Source organism: Miniopterus schreibersii, assembly GCF_964146895.1.
Source record: "Miniopterus schreibersii genome assembly, chromosome: 8".
NCBI lineage: Eukaryota > Metazoa > Chordata > Mammalia > Chiroptera > Miniopteridae > Miniopterus > Miniopterus schreibersii.
In genome coordinates, this window is record NC_138109.1 from 10,504,436 (window position 1) to 10,521,488 (window position 17,053).

At 55.5% G+C, this 17,053-nt stretch overlaps 1 protein-coding gene across 4 annotated transcripts in view; it reads left to right on the plus strand.

Annotated features, from left to right (window-relative positions):
• KIF17 (kinesin family member 17) overlaps positions 1-17,053 on the plus strand; it is a gene marked incomplete at its 5' end in the record, with an annotated part of 28,607 nt that overhangs the window by 1,499 nt on the left and 10,055 nt on the right. For 3 of the 4 annotated variants that reach the window (XM_081143551.1, XM_081143550.1, XM_081143552.1), the window contains 6 exons: positions 1,577-1,723; positions 2,627-2,728; positions 8,018-8,207; positions 9,937-10,389; positions 14,067-14,176; positions 16,677-16,824. In XM_081143551.1, the coding sequence (XP_080999677.1) occupies positions 1,577-1,723; positions 2,627-2,728; positions 8,018-8,207; positions 9,937-10,389; positions 14,067-14,176; positions 16,677-16,824 (1,150 nt within the window). Of the gene's footprint in view, positions 1-1,576; positions 1,724-2,626; positions 2,729-8,017; positions 8,208-9,936; positions 10,390-14,066; positions 14,177-16,676; positions 16,891-17,053 lie in introns of all 4 variants that reach the window. The other variant, XM_081143549.1, reaches the window with a different exon arrangement.

The following is a 17,053-nucleotide window of genomic DNA, read 5'->3' on the forward strand; positions in this document are numbered from 1 at the left end:
TAAGACCATTTTACACTATAGCACATCTCAGTTCAGATGCTAAAATATCACTGGTTCAAATGAAATTGAAGCACCAAAAAAGTTGTGTTTAGCGGAAAAATATTTTACACTACTTCAGTTTTTAAGTAAATTAATTAAAATAAATAAAATAAACACAGTGTCTCAGTTGCACCAGGCACATTTCTAGTGTGGCTAGTAGCTACCCTACTGGCTGGTGCAGTGATATTTATTTTTATGTAGGCTCTTCTCTGAGTTTGGGTGGCATGGACCCTCTGGGTGCTGCACCATGTTGTTCCTGGGACTTTATGTGTCCTCGCTCTGAGGAGCCCAGTCATAGCCCCTGGTGGGGTGATGGGTCTCCCACTGCCTCTCCCCCACCGCAAAGGACCCATCCTGTGTGCGGCCCCCGGCCCTCTGATGAGCTGCAGGAACCCACACAATGGTCAGGTTTTCCTCAGACAAGGGAGAGATGCTTGTCCGGTTCTGCCCATTAAAATGAGGCCTTCCCTCAAAGGAACTGTGAATGGTGACTTCGGTCTTCCTTCACCAGCAGTCCTGGGGATCAGAGCCCCATGTCAATCTACAGGACGAGTTTCTACGGTGGAAGCAGCGTAGATGCCATGTGGGCCCCCGGGGCCTGGGAGCCGCGCTCTGGGCCCATGCTCTGACTCCGGATTCCCCCCTCCTCACGCCAGGTTCTAGAGTTTGTGTCCTCTTCTGTGAGGGCAGGGACTGGGTGCCTGCCTCATTGTGCACTCTGTCCCCTGCCAGAGCACGGTGGCCGGCACAGGGATGAGTCAGTGCCCATGGGATGAATAAGTGCGTCTGTGGGTAAAGAAAGACTTCAGGGTGCCAGCAGTTTGCCCCTACCTTCCCTCCCAGCTTCACCTTCCATCCCCCTCGCCCTAGCCCCTCACTGTCTTTGCTCAAGCTGTCCCCTCAGCCTGGAATGCCTACCTCTTCTGTCACCTGTCAAAGTCCAAGCCACCCTTTCAGTTCCCCGAGTTCTACTTACCCAGGAGGCTGTGCCTGGTTCTTCCCACACCGTCCTGCCCACCCCACCCCGCCACCCTCCCCCGAACTCCCTCTCCTTGCCCTCGGCCTGAACTGACGCACGCCGCCCACTTGCCTTGTATGGGAATCACTGCCCCGTGGCGCAGGCGGACATTCAGCGAGCACCTCTGTACCCCAGCACCCCCTGCAGTGCGTCCAGCATGTCTCGGTGAACCTCACAGCAGCCTTGGAGGAGGTGCTGCTCTGACCTTTCGTTTCAGAGGAGACTGAGGCTCAGTGAACACCCCACGGGCTCAGTCAGTACCGGCGGAGGCCGACTTGAACCCAGGTGGCTAGGCTCCGGGGCACAAGCTCTTAACCACACACAGGGACAGCCTCCTGCCCCAGCAGGCAGTGAACTTGAGGACAGAGCCATGCCTCACTCATCTCTACCTGCCACCCCGCCCAGGGACAGCTGGTGGGAGACCCAGCAGGGGCCCCGAGCCTGTTAGGAGGCAGCCCCGCAGCCCTGGGCCTGGCTGTGCTGGGCCAGCTGAGCGCTGGGTTCGGTCCCCCCACGCAGGGCGTCACTGAGGGCTACAACGGCACCATCTTTGCCTATGGCCAGACGGGCAGCGGGAAGTCCTTCACCATGCAGGGCCTGCCGGACCCGTCCTCCCAGAGAGGCATCATCCCCAGGGCCTTCGAGCATGTTTTCGAGAGTGTCCAGGTACGGGCCTCGTGGGGGGAAGGGGCAGGGCTGGTGCTCGGGCCTGCGGCTCCCCAGTGGTACCATGAGTGCTCCCAGGGCACCTCTGCTGGTGGGATGCTATCAGCCTGCTGGACCCGCGGGGATGAGTGGAGGCAGGCACTGGTTTCTGGAAAGGTGATGGGCGAACTTAAAACAGAAAATGATACCTTGCAGTTCCACGTTTTTCTCCTGCCATTTTTGGATTTTAACATTTCATTTAGCATTTCACATGAATGCAATGACCTTGAGAAGTGGTCGTAACAATCAGCCTTCCTTTTTATTGAGCAGTTGCTATAGACCCAAGCTTTGCAAAGCCCTTTATTATCCCACTGAACCCCCACCCTGGTCCCAGAGGTAACCATCAGTGCCATTTTTGAGATAGGGAAGCTGAGACTTGGAGCCCCCATGGGCTGGGTCAAAACCAGTCCTCTCAGTGTCCAGGCTGCAGGTGAGAAGTGCCCTGGTGACATTTGAGGCAGTGCGCAGAGATTCCTGCCTCTGGGAAATCGCAATGTGGGGACAGGAGCCCTGGTCAGCTGCAGAGCCCACTGCACCTGCACCTAGGACTCATCTGGTGACCACAGGAGAGAGCTGCCAGGGATCAGCCCAGGGCCAGCGCTTGGTCCTGGCCTCACCTGTGGTCTCATTTTCTCTACCTGAACAAGGGGGAGGCCTCTTCCATTTCTTCTCTTTTGAAGCCTGTGGAGAAAGCATTAAAACAATAGCAATACGAGAATCGAGACTTGTGCTCCTCTATGAAGCCTGACCCCCCACCTGCCTCACTGCCACTATGTCCTGGCTGCAGGGGCTCAGGTTGCAGGGCCAGGTCTGGCAGCAGGTGCTCAGGTGTCTGTCTTTGCTCCCTCTGCCCGCTCCCTGCAGTGTGCAGAGAACACCAAGTTCCTGGTCCGGGCCGCCTACCTGGAGATCTACAATGAAGACGTTCGTGACCTGCTGGGGGCTGACACCAAGCAGAAGCTGGAGGTGGGTGCAGACTTGGCAGAGGTAGGTGGGGCATGGTGGAGAGGGGAGGTTGGCATCAGGTGGTGGTGGTCCCTCTGAAATACAGGAAAGGTATCCTGAGGGCACAGGTGCTGGTTCAGACTACAGTTGGGACTTTTGAACTTGAATTTGATAGTATTCTCAGAGTCCACAATGCAGGGGAGGGGCAGTGGGCCTACATCTACCTCACAAGGTGGGGCTGGACCTTACCTGGGCTAATGCCACCTATATCTGTTGAAATAGAGGGAGTTTTGTAATAGATATTTGAAAACAGGGTTCCACGTCTGAAAAATTATTTTGAAAAATCTCTAAGGGCCCTTCAAGCTAAAAAGAAGGTAATAAGGATTGTCATATATATATAACTTTAATTATGCCTTTATTGATTTCAGAGAGAGGAAGGGAGAGGGAGAGGGAGAGATAGAAACATCAGTGGTGAGAGAGAGTCATTGATCAGCTGCCTCCTGCAGGCCCCCACTGAGGACTGAGCCCACAACCCAGATATGTGCTCTGACCGGGAATCGAACCATGACCTCCTAGTTCATAGGTCAGTGTTCAGCCACTAAGCCATGCTGGCCAGGCCATATGTATATTTTTAAATCCTGACCCAAAGATATATTTTTATTGATTTTAGAGAGAGAAGAAGGGAGAAAGAGAGAGAGAGAGAAACATTGATGTGAGAGAGCGAGAGAGAAACACTAATCGGTTGCCTCCCGTATGAACCCAGACCAGAGATCTAACCCGAAACCTAGGCATGTGCCCTGACCGGGAATCAAACCCTCCACCTTCCGGTGTACCGGGCAGTGATTCAGCCAACTGAGCCACTGGGCCAGAGCAATGATGGACATTTATTGAGAACTGTTCACTGACTGCTTTAGGCGTATTATCCCATTTAATACAGTAACCTTATTAGGTAGATATTATTTCCCCCAACTTAGCCATGTGGAAAGGGAGGTTTAGAGAGGTTAATTAACTTGCCCAAGTTTCCCACAGCAGTAAGTGGCCGAGCAGTAAGGGGATTTGAACCCAGGTCTGTCTGGCTTCAAGGTCCTGAATCTCAAACATCCCATCTTATGGCCACTGCTGGGCTCAGATTCTGGGACTTTGTTCCTTTTGAAAGGGGTCCGGTGTGGGTGGGCCTAAGGACGCATGATATGACCTCATAAGGTTGTTGTTAAATTCAAGAGGGTACCGAGGGTGAGTTGCTTAGCAGAGTGCTGGCGTGTAGCAGGGGTTTAGTGAGCGACGTCATGACATTGGGATTCTGAGAAAGAACATTGGGTATGACCAGCAGTGGCATGGTGGAGACCCAGGGGGAGGGGTCAGGACTGATGGGTACATGTTTTATACATTGTCCTCAATCTCCTAAAAGGCTAGAACCAGAATAAATGAACATCATTTCCCAGCACGTGAAGCAGAATTAAGTGCTTTGGGGATTCTCTCAAGATGACAGAACTTGGCTGATCCTTTGGGGAGCCCAGCGAGGCCAAGTGGCCTAGCAGGACTGGACAGTTGGTGGCAAGGCTGGACCCAGGTCCAGGACCCTTGGGCCTTCATTGTAGTGTGAGGCTTTGGGTATGTGTCCTCTCTGGGACTCTTTAAATGCTGAGTGGGCCCGGGCAGGTCCAAGGAGGAGAGGCCAGTGCAGGAAGTGCTGGTGGCTGCCCCCCAAGTCTGGTGCTTCTTATCTGATTAAGCAACCAGTGGGGTCCAAAAGGTCCACAACCAGTTGGCCCACCTCCTTCAGAGTCAGAATGTCAGAGTTGGGGGAGTGTCAATCATTAATGGGCATCAGCCCTGGGAGGTTGCTATGGAGATCCCCATTTTACAGGTGAGGAAACTAGGCTGGGAAAGAGGGTCACTAGGGTCATTGGGCTGAGAAGTCACAAAGTCAGGGTTGGACTTTTTCCATGACCCAAACGGCTTCCATCTCCCCAGGCCACGTGCCTTGATAGCCATGGGGAGGGAGTGGAACCCCTCTCCAATCTCTGGACCCTCCCTGTTCTCCCAAGTGGACAGGACAAGGGAGCCACCCCTGTGGGGGCAGGGCTGCTGCTCTGCTCAGCTCCAAAGCCTGCTACTTGCTTCCTAACCCCTCACTTGCCCTGGCTTCATTTTCGGGGGCTATGAGTTCCTCTCTTACTGGTGACCACTCCTTGGCCCAGTGCAACGAATCAGACTCCAGGGAGCAGCGTCTGGAAAACTTGTTTGTACCTGTCATATCATGGAAATGCCCTTGAGGATTTGAGCTGGAAGGACCCTGAGCTTCTAGTCAACCCTTTCTTGGCACAGATGGGGAAACCGAGTCCCAAGGAGAGGCAGGGACTTGGCCAAGGTCACATAGCAAACTACTAGTTGTTGTACCTGACCTTGTGGGCTCTGAGTGGCCAGGTGCTTCCCTGCCAGTACTTTTGGGGTCAGCTATATAGGAAAGCCCTGGGGCAGTAAGAAGCTGGAAATGAGGTTCCAGTTGGGAGGAACATGATCCCTTTATTCGGTAAAAACTTACGGGGTGCCCGGTGCCAGGCCACATGGGTATGAATTCCCTCCCTCCCTGCCAGTCCCCATCTAGACCAGGACCCTGCCCAACCCCTTTTCCTCTGCTCCTCCCAAACACAGCAGTGCTTTGCCCTTTCTGTGCAGGAGCCTCCAGCCACCCACCTGGAGTCTTCCCCTGTCTTCTCCATCCAGGAGCTGGAGCAGCTGAGTCACGCCTCAGCCCCCAGACAGGAGAGGGGGAGGAGAGGAGCGCAGGGAGTTGCTCCCACGTGTCAGCCCTGAAAGGCCAGCCTTCAGGACCAGGGTCCCCTGCCAACCCGCACTGGGGTGGCAAGGGGCCCTCCTCCCCTTCCTCACTACTCTCGCCCCTAGAATGGCTGGGTCACCCAGGCCCTGAGAGCCAGGGGCTGGCAGCTATGTGCACTTGCCCCAGTTGGGCTGCGGGCCTCAGGCTTGGTGAACCAGATGGACTCCGTGACACTCTGCAGGGGTGCACCAAGCATCTGACCTGGCACCTCACAGAGGAGGTGCGGATGGCTTCTCCTGTAAACCTCACAACAGCCTCAGGAGGAGGTGCTGTGTATCCTTTATTACAGATGGGGAAACTGAGGCCCAGTGCACCTGGGTCAGACTAAAGGCACAGTCACAGTCAGTAAAGGGTGGAGCCCGATGTTTGTGCAGCTGGTCAGGCTCCACAGCACAGCACGGGGCCTGATCATGTATTAGATCAGCTAGGGCCAGCGGGAGATTTGGGGAAGCAGAGTTACACCTCCTGCCCCCCAACCACAGACCATCATGGAAACCAGCCCAGTACTGGGCGGTGGAGGTGGGCCCTCGGGGCCTCTCCTTTGGGTCCTGTACCCCGTGTCCCGACAGCAGTGCCAGGACCCCTTCCTCTGTGGGGGTGTTTCCTGGCTCCAGATCTGTGGTGGACATGTCCTGCCCGTGCGCCAGTCGCTGCCATGCCACAGCCCAGCTGGTTGTCATGGCGACCGGGTGCCCTGCCTCGGAGGAGCAGTTACCAAGGCACAGGGCACAGCTGGTGGCGGTTGCTGGGCGCCTCCCCAGCTCTGTGGTGGGTGGGAGCAGGAGTATCGGGAGGGATGGAGGGAGCCAGGGGTCACAAGTTTTGGGGACAAGCCTTCCTGGGCCTAAACGTGGGGTGGCATGACCCCTGCGTGAGGTGTGGCCGCCCTGCCCCCTTTTCCGCCCGAGAGAGGCCTCCTCACCCTCTTCATGCCCTTTTTCAAAGAGCCTCCTGCAGGTACCCGCTCCGTTCCCTTGGTAATCTTCATAACAGTCGTGCAGAAACGGGATTTATTATCCTTTCACAGATGAGGAAACCGAGGCCAAGAGAGGCCAACTGCCCTCCCCGGTTAGCAAGGGGCAGAAGCGGCTTTCTACTCCAGGCCTGTCTCACTAAACGGGGGCTGCCTTCTCCCTGAAGCCAGGAGCAACTGCTCACTCACCTAGACCTACTATGTGCCAGGCAGCCTTCTAGATTCTTTCAGGGAGCATGGCAGTAATAAAAAAAAATGCCACTCTCAGGCACACAAGTGGGCATGAATGAAGCCACCAGGTGCTGCTGAGGCCTCCAGCTGGCGTCACCCCGTGATCTGTGTGCAGAGTCTCCCACTCCTGTCCTTTGTGCTCCATCCTCATAGTTGCCTCTTAGGTCAAGGTCAACCCTGTGTCATTTCAAGCTTGAGTTGCTGCAGGATGCTCCAGCCTCCAGGCCTTCCCTTTGGACTCTTCCACTGTCTGTTACCCCATTGGTGCCCTGCCACTAATAGCTGTGTGACCTTCAGCAAGTCACTTAACCCCTCTGTGCCTCAGTTGTTTACCCACACCGTGAAGCGCAATCCTTGGGCTGGCTGTGGCTATTTCTCCACACTTCTGCGGGTAGAGAAGCCTGTGCTTGCCTCCATGCCCCCCCCTCCCCCCCCTCCCCCACGGCCCAGCAGGTCCCAACCCCACCTGGGACCCTGAAGCTGCCAGGAGCAAAGCATCTGAGCCTTGGGTGGCTCAGACAGCAGACTGGTGACTTTTGTCCTAATTCACTATGCTCTTGCTGGAGTAGTTTTATTTCTTCTCACACTTGAAAAATATTGCGTTTCACAGCTCTGTGTCAGCAACAAAACAACTTGGCTGCCTGGAGAGTGAGCAGGGAGCAGTCGGATAAATTAATTTACTCACTGCCATTGTGCTGAGAGCTCACTTGAGCTGTGGGCCAGCGGGAGTTCTGGGCAGCAAATGGCACCTCACCCGCCATGATCTGGCACCAGCAATATTCCTGTTGCCTTGAAGCTGTGGCAGAGAGGCACAGAGCCACACTGACGGGGCAGAGGAGGGGCACTCAGAGCCTGTAGGTGACTACAGTGCCTGCCCTGGGGAGTAACACTCCCAGACTGAAAACTACTCTCACAACAATAGCGCCACCAACAGCAAGGACAAGCTGTTGATACTTATGGAACACTTGCCATGTGCCACGCACCATGCCAAGCATCGTATGGGCCTTAGTTTACTGAATCCTCACCACCTCCCTAGGATATAGGTATTTCATACCCATTTTACAGATGTGGAAACTGAGGCTTAAAGAGGTTAAGTCACTGGCCCAAGGTCTCACAAATAAGAGGCAGGGGTGAGTTTGAGGCTGGCTCCACCTGCAATTGGGGTGCTAATCGGGGCTACAGGAGGGCAAAGGGGGTCTGAATTGGGCCCTTCCCTCCGGATCCCTGGCCCCTCCTGCCCCTGACCGGTGCCTCCTGCCCACAGCTGAAGGAGCACCCGGAGAAGGGAGTGTACGTGAAGGGGCTCTCCATGCACACGGTGCACAGCGTGGCCCAGTGCGAGCTCATCATGGAGAAGGGCTGGAAGAACCGCTCGGTCGGCTACACCCTGATGAACAAGGACTCCTCGCGCTCCCACTCCATCTTCACCATCAGCATCGAGATCTATGCTGTGGGTATGTGGGGCCCGACGGGCTAGAGGGGGCCAGGCAACTTGAACTGGGTTCCTGCTCCTAGTAGCCAAGATACTCCGCCTCTCGGAGCCTCGAGGGCCCCGTCTGAAACTGGGAAGGATGCTCGAACTGCCTGGAGGAGGCAGAGGCCCCTCCGGCTCAAGGACCCGCGTTTCCAGGATAAGCAGCAGCACTGGTGGCCCCCGCTGAGCACCCACTGCCTCTTATGTGCATTCAGCGCATAGGACCGTGGGCGGGCCTGCAGGATAGGGCGTTACTCCTGCCCTTTTCTAACCAGTCCTCGACCAGTTGTTGCAGCAGTTTCCAGTTCTCCAGTGTAAATAATGCCAGCACGAACGTCTTTGTGCATAAAACTTTTTCTGCCTTTACAGCCATTTCCTCAGATTAGGTTCCCTGGGGTAACCCTCCCAGAGTAGAGGCCCGAACCTGTCTAAGGCTCCTTCACATTCTGCAAAGAGCTTCCCAAAAGGGCAAAAGGGCGGTTTCAAGACCCTCCTTCCAGGGTCTTCTCTTCCTCCCCCCTTTTCCCCTTCCCTTCCTCCTCCTCCTGTAATAGCCCAAAGAATCAAGCCCCTCCCGTGTCAGGATCAGCCAAACCTTTTATTTCTTTACTTCTGGTTCCTGTGCTCATGGGCAAAACTAGACCAATTCTGATTTCAACCAGCAAGAAACTAAGGAGGTAGCCCCTGCCCCCATCTCATCTCATTTAGAACCGTGTATGGTGTTGTCTAGAGACAAAAAAGAATTATTAATAGTATTAATAGCAGCAAGCTATTGTTTAATGAGCACTTGCTAGGTGCCAGGCACAACCCTGAGCTCTTTCCACACGTTGGAGCGGTCTTCACAGTAGCCCTTCAGGGTGGGCCTTTGGTTCCCCACTTTACAGAGAGAAAGTCTCAGGCTCAAAGTCAAGTGAATCAGTTTCCCCAAGTTTCACAGCTACTGAGGGATGGAATCAAGCTTGAACCCCCACAGGTCTGTGTCTCCAAAATCTGTGCTCTGAGCCCCTGCTACCAACCAGAGGGTACTCAGTACCTGTCACTTCGGCACTTGGGGTCTGCCTGCTACACAGGCTCAAGTCACTGCAGAACTGGGCTTGTTCTCAGAGGAGACGAATGCCTGCTGTGCCAGGCCCTGCATGGACCCTGGAAAAATGTGCTGTCCATTCACTTTACTCCTCCCAACAACCAACCCTACTGGGGAGCTATTGTTAATCTCATTTTGTTGAGAGGAGAGTTGAGAATCAGAGAGTTGTATGGCTCTGCCAAGGTCACACAGCAAGTAGGAAGCAGGACTGGGATGGGAACCAGGTCCAAGAGTCTCCAAAGCCAATGTTTTGTGCCTTAAAGGATACAACTCCCTGGTGACCCAGTCACACACACATCCCCACCTTTGGTCTCACAAGAAATCTGTGGGAGCTGCTGTGATGGCCACAGAAGTCTGCTGTTCTCAGAGAATAGCCTGTACCTCCCAGCCCTGCTTCCTGACTCAGACAGCCCTGGGGGCTGGGCAAGTGAAAAACCCTTTCTGAGCCTCAGTTTCCTCATCTGTAAGATGGGCACAGTAGGAGCACTTCCTTCACAGGGCTCCTGTGTGGCTGAATTGAGACCCTCAGTGGGTGGTCAGCACTTGATGCCTGATGGCTGACTGCCCTCATTACCACGGGGGGCCCACCTAGAAGCCCTCACCCCTCTGCCTGGTCTGTCTGCAGACGAGCGGGGCAAGGACCACCTCCGGGCAGGCAAGCTGAACCTGGTGGACCTGGCAGGCAGCGAGCGGCAGTCCAAGACAGGTGCCACAGGGGAGCGGCTCAAGGAGGCCACCAAGATCAACCTGTCACTGTCAGCTCTGGGCAACGTCATCTCTGCCCTGGTGGATGGGCGCTGTAAACACATCCCCTACCGTGACTCCAAACTGACACGGCTGCTGCAGGACTCACTGGGCGGCAACACCAAGACGCTGATGGTGGCCTGCCTGTCGCCCGCAGACAACAATTACGACGAGACACTCAGCACGCTGCGCTATGCCAACCGCGCCAAGAACATCAAGAACAAGCCACACATCAACATGGACCCCAAGGATGCCATGCTGCGCGAGTACCAGGAGGAGATCAAGAAGCTCAAGGCCATTCTGGCTCAGCAGATGAGCCCCAGCGACCTGTCAGGTGGGAGGCTCTGGAGGACGAGGCAGGAAGGGTCAGGGGACCGGGAGAAGGGCTCTGTCCCTTGGTCTGCCTGCCTCCGGCTGTGTCTGAGAGACGGGGAGGCGGAGCCCCCATGTCCTCTCAGCTTCATGGAGCAGAGCTTTGGAACAGTGAGGGAGAGGCCTGCTTGGTGTCTGCTCGCTGATGCCCCAAGAAGAGGCCAGTGCGCCTGTCCTGTGCCATCAGCCAGGGGGTGGGGCTCTGTCGCCTGCTCCCTGCCTCGGAGCTGCACAGCTGTCATCCCCTTGTCTGCCTGCTGTCTCTGGGGCAGCATCTTTATGCTGTGCTCTTCAGCAGCGGGGGGACTCACTTCCCCACGTCCCACCCCCACTCGCAGGGAGGCGCCTTGTGATGGCAGCACTTACGCCCAGGCGTTCGGCCGTCATCTAGTAGGTAGAAACCCATACCTGGAGCACAGGTCTGCAAGGTTCTTGCCCCTGAACGACTCCAAGGTTTTTTCTTATCTGAGACATTTCTGGGGAAGGGAGCACAAAGGAGCCTGAGTCCATCTCTCCATTCATCCAGCTCCCCACCCAGCCGCCTCTCTATCCATCCATTCTGCACCCCCCATTCATCTGCTTGTCCGCCCACCCACCCATCCACCCGCTCCCCCACCCGTCCACCCACCCGTTCACTCAGCCATCCACTCACTCACCCATTTCCCACCTACCGTTTCATTTACCCACCTACCCTTTCACCCACTCTGTTATTTACCCACCTACCCACTCACCCACCCGCTTGCCGTCCATCCGTCGAGTTACCCGTTCATTCGCCCGCTCTCTCCACCCACCTCCTGTATCCTGCCATCCACACATCTGCCCACTCACTTACTCCACCCTGTCATCCAGCCTTTTCTCTCCCCCGTGCGGACCTGTGCTGGGCACTGGGGACACAGAGGTGAGTCAGATCCACACTCTGTCTCTTGGGCACCTTGTCTCCTGGGAGGCGGCGGGTCACTCCAGTAGGCCATCATGTGGGACGCCTCAGGGGCTGAGAAGTCTCCCTGTTAGATAGGATGAGAGTGGCCAGTGTGTGCAAAGATGCACAAAACGATTAAGTGTGTTTGGGGAACCACAGACACTGAGTAGGGTGGTGTGCGATGGCCACGTAGGGATTGGCAGGGGCCGGAGTGGCGATGGGTGGCCTTGAACACCACGATGGGGGTTTCACTTTGGCAGTCTGTCTTGCCCTACTTCCCCGCCTCTGATCACCCCCAAGGTTGGTAAGACGCTAGATGGGGAATGGTGAGAGGTACCAGAAAGGAGTTGGGGAGGCCCTGCCAGCGGCTCCCCGGAACCAGCGGTTGTCAGGCAGCCTTGTGGGGCAGGGACCCTTAGTGTCCCTCCTTCTGGGTTACTAACAGGCAGCTCAGCAAGCAGAAATGGCTGGCGCGGGGCAGGGAGCTGAGAGCTGGGCAGTAAGAGCCAGTTCACATGCTGGCTCCTCGGGCAGGACTTAGCCCCTCTGAGCCTCAATTTCCTCAACTGTGAAATGGAGGTAATAGCACCCGCCCGCTGTGAGGCAGCTGGGAGGACTGCATGAGACAGGCCCCTGGGGGCTTAGCACGTAGGGCTCGTTAGACAACGCACGATGCTTTGTCGTTGGGCCGCGAAGCAGGTTCTGACTCGGAGCTCCAGGCGCTTCCACCACGCGGCCCTTAGCGTCAGCCGTGCCCTCTCCGCCCAGTTCCCCCTCTGTTCCTGGCATGTTTCTCTCTTCCCCTTTCGCTGGCCCCGGTTCCTCTGCCTCCGCGCCCTCGCCCTAGTCCAGGCAGGCTGTGCGCCTCGTCACAGGCACCTCCTGGTGGTTAAGTCAGTGCTCGGTCCTCTGGATCACCTCGTCCTCAGCATCAGCTCGCTCTGCTGATCTGCTCCCTTCTCCTTGAAGCCCTTGCTTCCTGGACACTCTCAGTCCTGGTCCTCCCACCTCTCTGTCCCCTCCCAGGAGCCCCCCCCCCAAGGCAGAGCGGTCCCTCTACACTCGCGGTGGGCTCTCTAGGCTCATGGCTCTCACCTGTGGGCCTCCAGCCTGGCTGTGTGATTTGTGTCCAGGTCTTAATTTATAAAGGTGTCTGAATGGTGACGTGAGAGGTCAGTGGTGTTGAAAGGAAAGTTTGATGTTACAGTTACTCTGGAAACGAGAGGCATGAGTGCCCTGCAGGCCGCAGGGGAAGCACCGGCGGTGAGGAGCAAGGGGAAGGCCTGAGCTAGAGCCATCCTGGAGTTTCTGTGGGAAAGGCAAGGCAGGGTAGGAGACACAGCTTAGGACTGACTAGTCTGGGTAATTCTGGCAGGTTTGGGGCCCAGGGGCTGTCCCTACTTGTCTGGTACCTGGCTCTGGGGAGATTTAGGGCCACTTGGGGTGTGAGAGTTAGATTAAAAAGGTGGTTGGGGGTGCAGACTCAAGATGCGTTGGTTTTTATACAAAGAGTGGGCTCAGTAACAGGTTGTTTGCTCTCTCTAGGAATTAGCTGGCCCTGGGAGGAGCAGTCTGTCCCAGGCCAGTAAGGCCACCAAGACGGCAAAGCATCATAAACACAGAAAATGTATAAAAACGATTGACACAGTGTGTCCTCTGATTCCAGACTTGACTATCCAGCTTTCTAACAATCATTTTAAACCTCACTTCTGCAACACTGAGCTCGTGATCTCCCCCAAATCTGCTGTCCTCCAGCTGTTCCAGGTGTTCAAGCCAGAACCTCTGGGCTCATCCTTGGCTTCTTGAAAGCTCGAACCCATATCTAATCCAGTTGTCTCTACCTTTAGAACATGTCCAGGATCTGCCCACTGCTGTCCCCTGGCCTGAGGCACCATCACCTCTCACCTGAATTACTGCAGAGGCCCTAACACGTCTCCTGGGGTCTGCCCTTGTCCCCTCAGTACATTGTCCACACAGCAGCCAGGAGATGCTGTCCAAACGCGGGTCTTTTAACTGCCCTGTGCAAACCCTCCAGTGGCTCATTTTAACCCAAAGTCAAAGCCGAGGCCTTCACCTCGGCCAACAAAGTCCCCAGGTCTGGCCCCCTTCCCTCTCCCATCTCCTCTTCCCGCAGACCCTTGCTCACTCCACTCCAACCACATTGGCCTCCTGGCTATTCCAGAATAGTCCAGGCCCCTGCCCAATGCAAGACCTCTGCCCTTGCTGCCCTGTCTGTCCCCAGGATCTCCTCCCGCCTCACCTCTGGCCCTCGCTTCCTTCAATCACTGCTTTCCTCTTACCTTGTCTAAGAGGCCACCCCCTTCCACAGGATTTAAATCGCAACCCTTCCCCCTGGTTCTCACTCCTGAGCATCCTCCCTGCTTTCTGCCTCCTTACAACACAGCACCTTGGAAACCTGTCACGTGTTGGCTCATTTATTTTGTTTGCCTTTCTCCCCCCATTGAAAACTTAACTCGTGGGCGTGGAGCCTCGTCTGTTTTGTTCAAAGCTGCACCCCCAGTGCCTAGAACATGCAGTACTCAAGAAATATTTCTTAAGTGAATGAATAAATTAGCACTTTACATAGAGACACGCTTTAAATAAATTCAGTACTTTGAAGTCCTTTTGAATGAGCATGTGGCTGTCTTTGTAGATTGCTGCTTAGTTCCTGCAGATGGTGTGTACCTTGGTCACAGCCCCTTGTTTCTGTTTCTTCCCAGCCCTGCTGTCCAGTCAGGTGCTCCTAAACCCTGTCCAGAGTGAGGAGAAGCCATTGCCTCCATCTGTGACCCAGCAGAACACAGAGGCTGAGAAGCAGCTGATCCGGGAGGTGAGACCCAGAGCAGGTGGGAGAATGGGTGGGCAGGTGGGGCCCGGCAGGAGACCACCTCCAGAATGATGTCATTTCACCCCGCCCGCCATCACCTTGGGGTTGGCATTACAATCTCCCTTTTGGAGCTCAGAAAACTGAGGTTCAGAGAGGTGCCATACCTAGCCCAAGGTCACACAGCTAAGGAGAGTCAGAGCTGGGATTTGAATTTGGGTTCCTGACTCCAGAGTTCAGTCCCCACATCAGCGGGAAAACAGAAAGGGGTGTGGGCGCATCTGCAGGAGCGCCGTCTCTCCTCGGCACTGCAGGAAGGGTGGCTGTGGGTGGATGGAAGCTGAGAGGCATTCCTGGTAGTGGAAATGGCCTGTGCAAAGGTGAGGAGGTCAGAGTGGAAGGAGTTGGTCCCCTCAGTAGGTGCCAAGAAGCCTGGGCTGAGAGCAGGGCAGCTGGGGAGCTCCTAGGTGCCCATTTGAATGGTGGATAAGTGGGGTGTTGGCCTCCCAGAAAAAGCTGGCACCTGGGTCCTCCTCCCATGTGCAGGCTCCCGGCAGGAAAGGTAACACCCTGATTTACGGATGCGGAGCCAATCTTCAGGGGGGCACTTAATAGTCAGGTGTGTCCAAGCCGCCTAATGCCAGGTCCCCAGCTCCAGGCTCTGTTGGTTCCTGGAGGTTCCTGCTATTTAAAAGCCACATTCTGAGTCCCGAGCATGTGGTAGGGTTTGACATCTGATATTGCCTTTAGGGCCCTGACATTTTCTTGGTGGAGAGCCTGATTCCAGCAGGGATAGCTCTATAGGGCTGGGGCCTGGGCCTTTGCCACTCAACTGCTGCTGGGCCTTTGCCACTCAACTATGACCTCAGGTGGGACCAACCCTGAGGCCCCGGGAGCCCTGGTCAGGCTCTGTGGGCCTGGGGCCCAGCCTCTGGGGGCAGACCGGGTAAGGCCTGGGGGCCGCAGTCCTGTGGGCTAGAGGGCTGGGAGAGACGGACCTAAGAGTCTCCAAGAGCTGCCCATGCATGTTCCTGCTCAGGGGGAGGCTCAGCTGTGGCCCCGGTAGCCCCTGTCCTGGCCCCTGTTAAGTTCTGGGAGCTCTGTGGCTCTGTCCGCCTTTTCCCTGCTGGGAGCTCCTGAAGCAGGATGAGGGGCAGCCCACAGAATGAGGGAAGTCACACTTTGGGGGTTCAGAGTGAGTTTGGAATCACTTAGCAACAGGTGAGGTTGATCACAAAGCCGGGTGGGAAGGGTTGGCCTGGGCATTCTCCCTAAGGAAGACCCGTTGGGTGGGCTTGCAGCGCCCCCTAGTGGTCACCAGGGAGAAGACTGTGAGGGCTGGAAGGTCCTTCTGCCCTGGGAATGGGGGGTCACCTGCCTCTTCCTCATTGGGGCAGCCCAGCGACGCTGCACCAGAGCACTGCTACCTGAGGCCACCACCGAGTTTGTTTTTTGACCCTAGAGTTTCTTCCAAACCACATTTGCAGGAAGAGTTGGGAGTGTCTGTCCTCTTTCCCTCCCATTCCATAACCTGTCGGGATGCTCAGGATAAGGGAAGTGGCCCCTATGTGTAGTGGAGAGGCTGCCAGGCCAGGAACTGACTCCGCCATGAGCTGGAGGTGTGACGGTGGGCTTCAGTCCCAGCCATGTGGGTGGGATTTGAACTAGAAGGTTCCTAGGGCCCAGCCTGCTTTTACATTCTGCAAGATTTCTAATGGGCTCCGTGACCTTGGGCAGATTGCTTAAGCTCTCTGAGCCTGTTTTTCATCTCTAGAATGGGTATAATAGCAGATTTCCTGCTGCTGCAAGGGGGACATGCAGGGGTCTAATCATTGGGGTTTGCACTCTGGCCTCCATTCAATCACCAACAAGCATTTTCTGAGCACCTGCTAAGCAGGGGCACTTTAGCTGGAGGTGCACGTGGGGCCCAGGAAGTTTTATTGCTTTTAATATTGGAAGTAAGAGAGCAGGTTTTGTAAGCTGTTGGTAATGGCCTAGAACCGAGGGAGACTTCCATGGTGTAGGAGAGAGATGGGGATTGAAAGAGCAAAGTCACGAGTGGAGTGGCTCAGAATCAGGTGGCTCGTCCACTGTCAGAAGAGAAGACACAGCTTTCAGCGGGCGGGTCTCCAGGGGGATGGGCAGGTGCAGGGTTGGGGGGTGAGGCGTGTGAGACAGAAAATGGGGGCGGTGGAGGGGGAGTGGGAGGACGGGGTTGAGGACCATTTGGTTAAAACACATTTGTTGATGTGGAAAGGTGTTCATGATATATTGCTGTGTGGAAAAAATAGACAACAAACACATATATATTATTAACCCATTAAAAATACATCGAGAAAGTTCAGAAGGGTCTTCACTAGCCATTGATCATCCCAGTGTTGGGTAGGAAATTCTAATTCAGTTCTTTTGGCTTATTTGTATTTTCTGGATTACTTGATTGACAATAAAGGAATACTAAACGCTGTATTTTGAACTGGTGATGAAACACTGCCCTCGGTACCCCCAGGAGTACGAGGAGCGCCTGGCCCAGCTGCGGGCCGACTACGAGGCAGAGCAGGAGTCCAGGGCCCGGCTGGAGGAGGACATCACTGCCATGCGCAACTCCTACGACGTGAAGCTGTCCACGCTGGAGGAGAGCCTGCGCAAGGGGACAGGTGGGCGCCCGCCCAGCCAGCCCGCTTCCCGCCTCCATTTCCTGCCTGGCATTTGTAGAGCATCTGGTACGCACCAGGGTCAGTTCTATTTACTCCTCACAGCGAGGGAGGTGCCACAATGACTCTCATTTTATAAATGAGGCAACTGAGGCACAGAGAGGGTAAGTCACTTGCCTCTGGTCACACAGCAGGTAGAGTGAAGCCAGGATTCGAACCCAGGCAGTCTGAC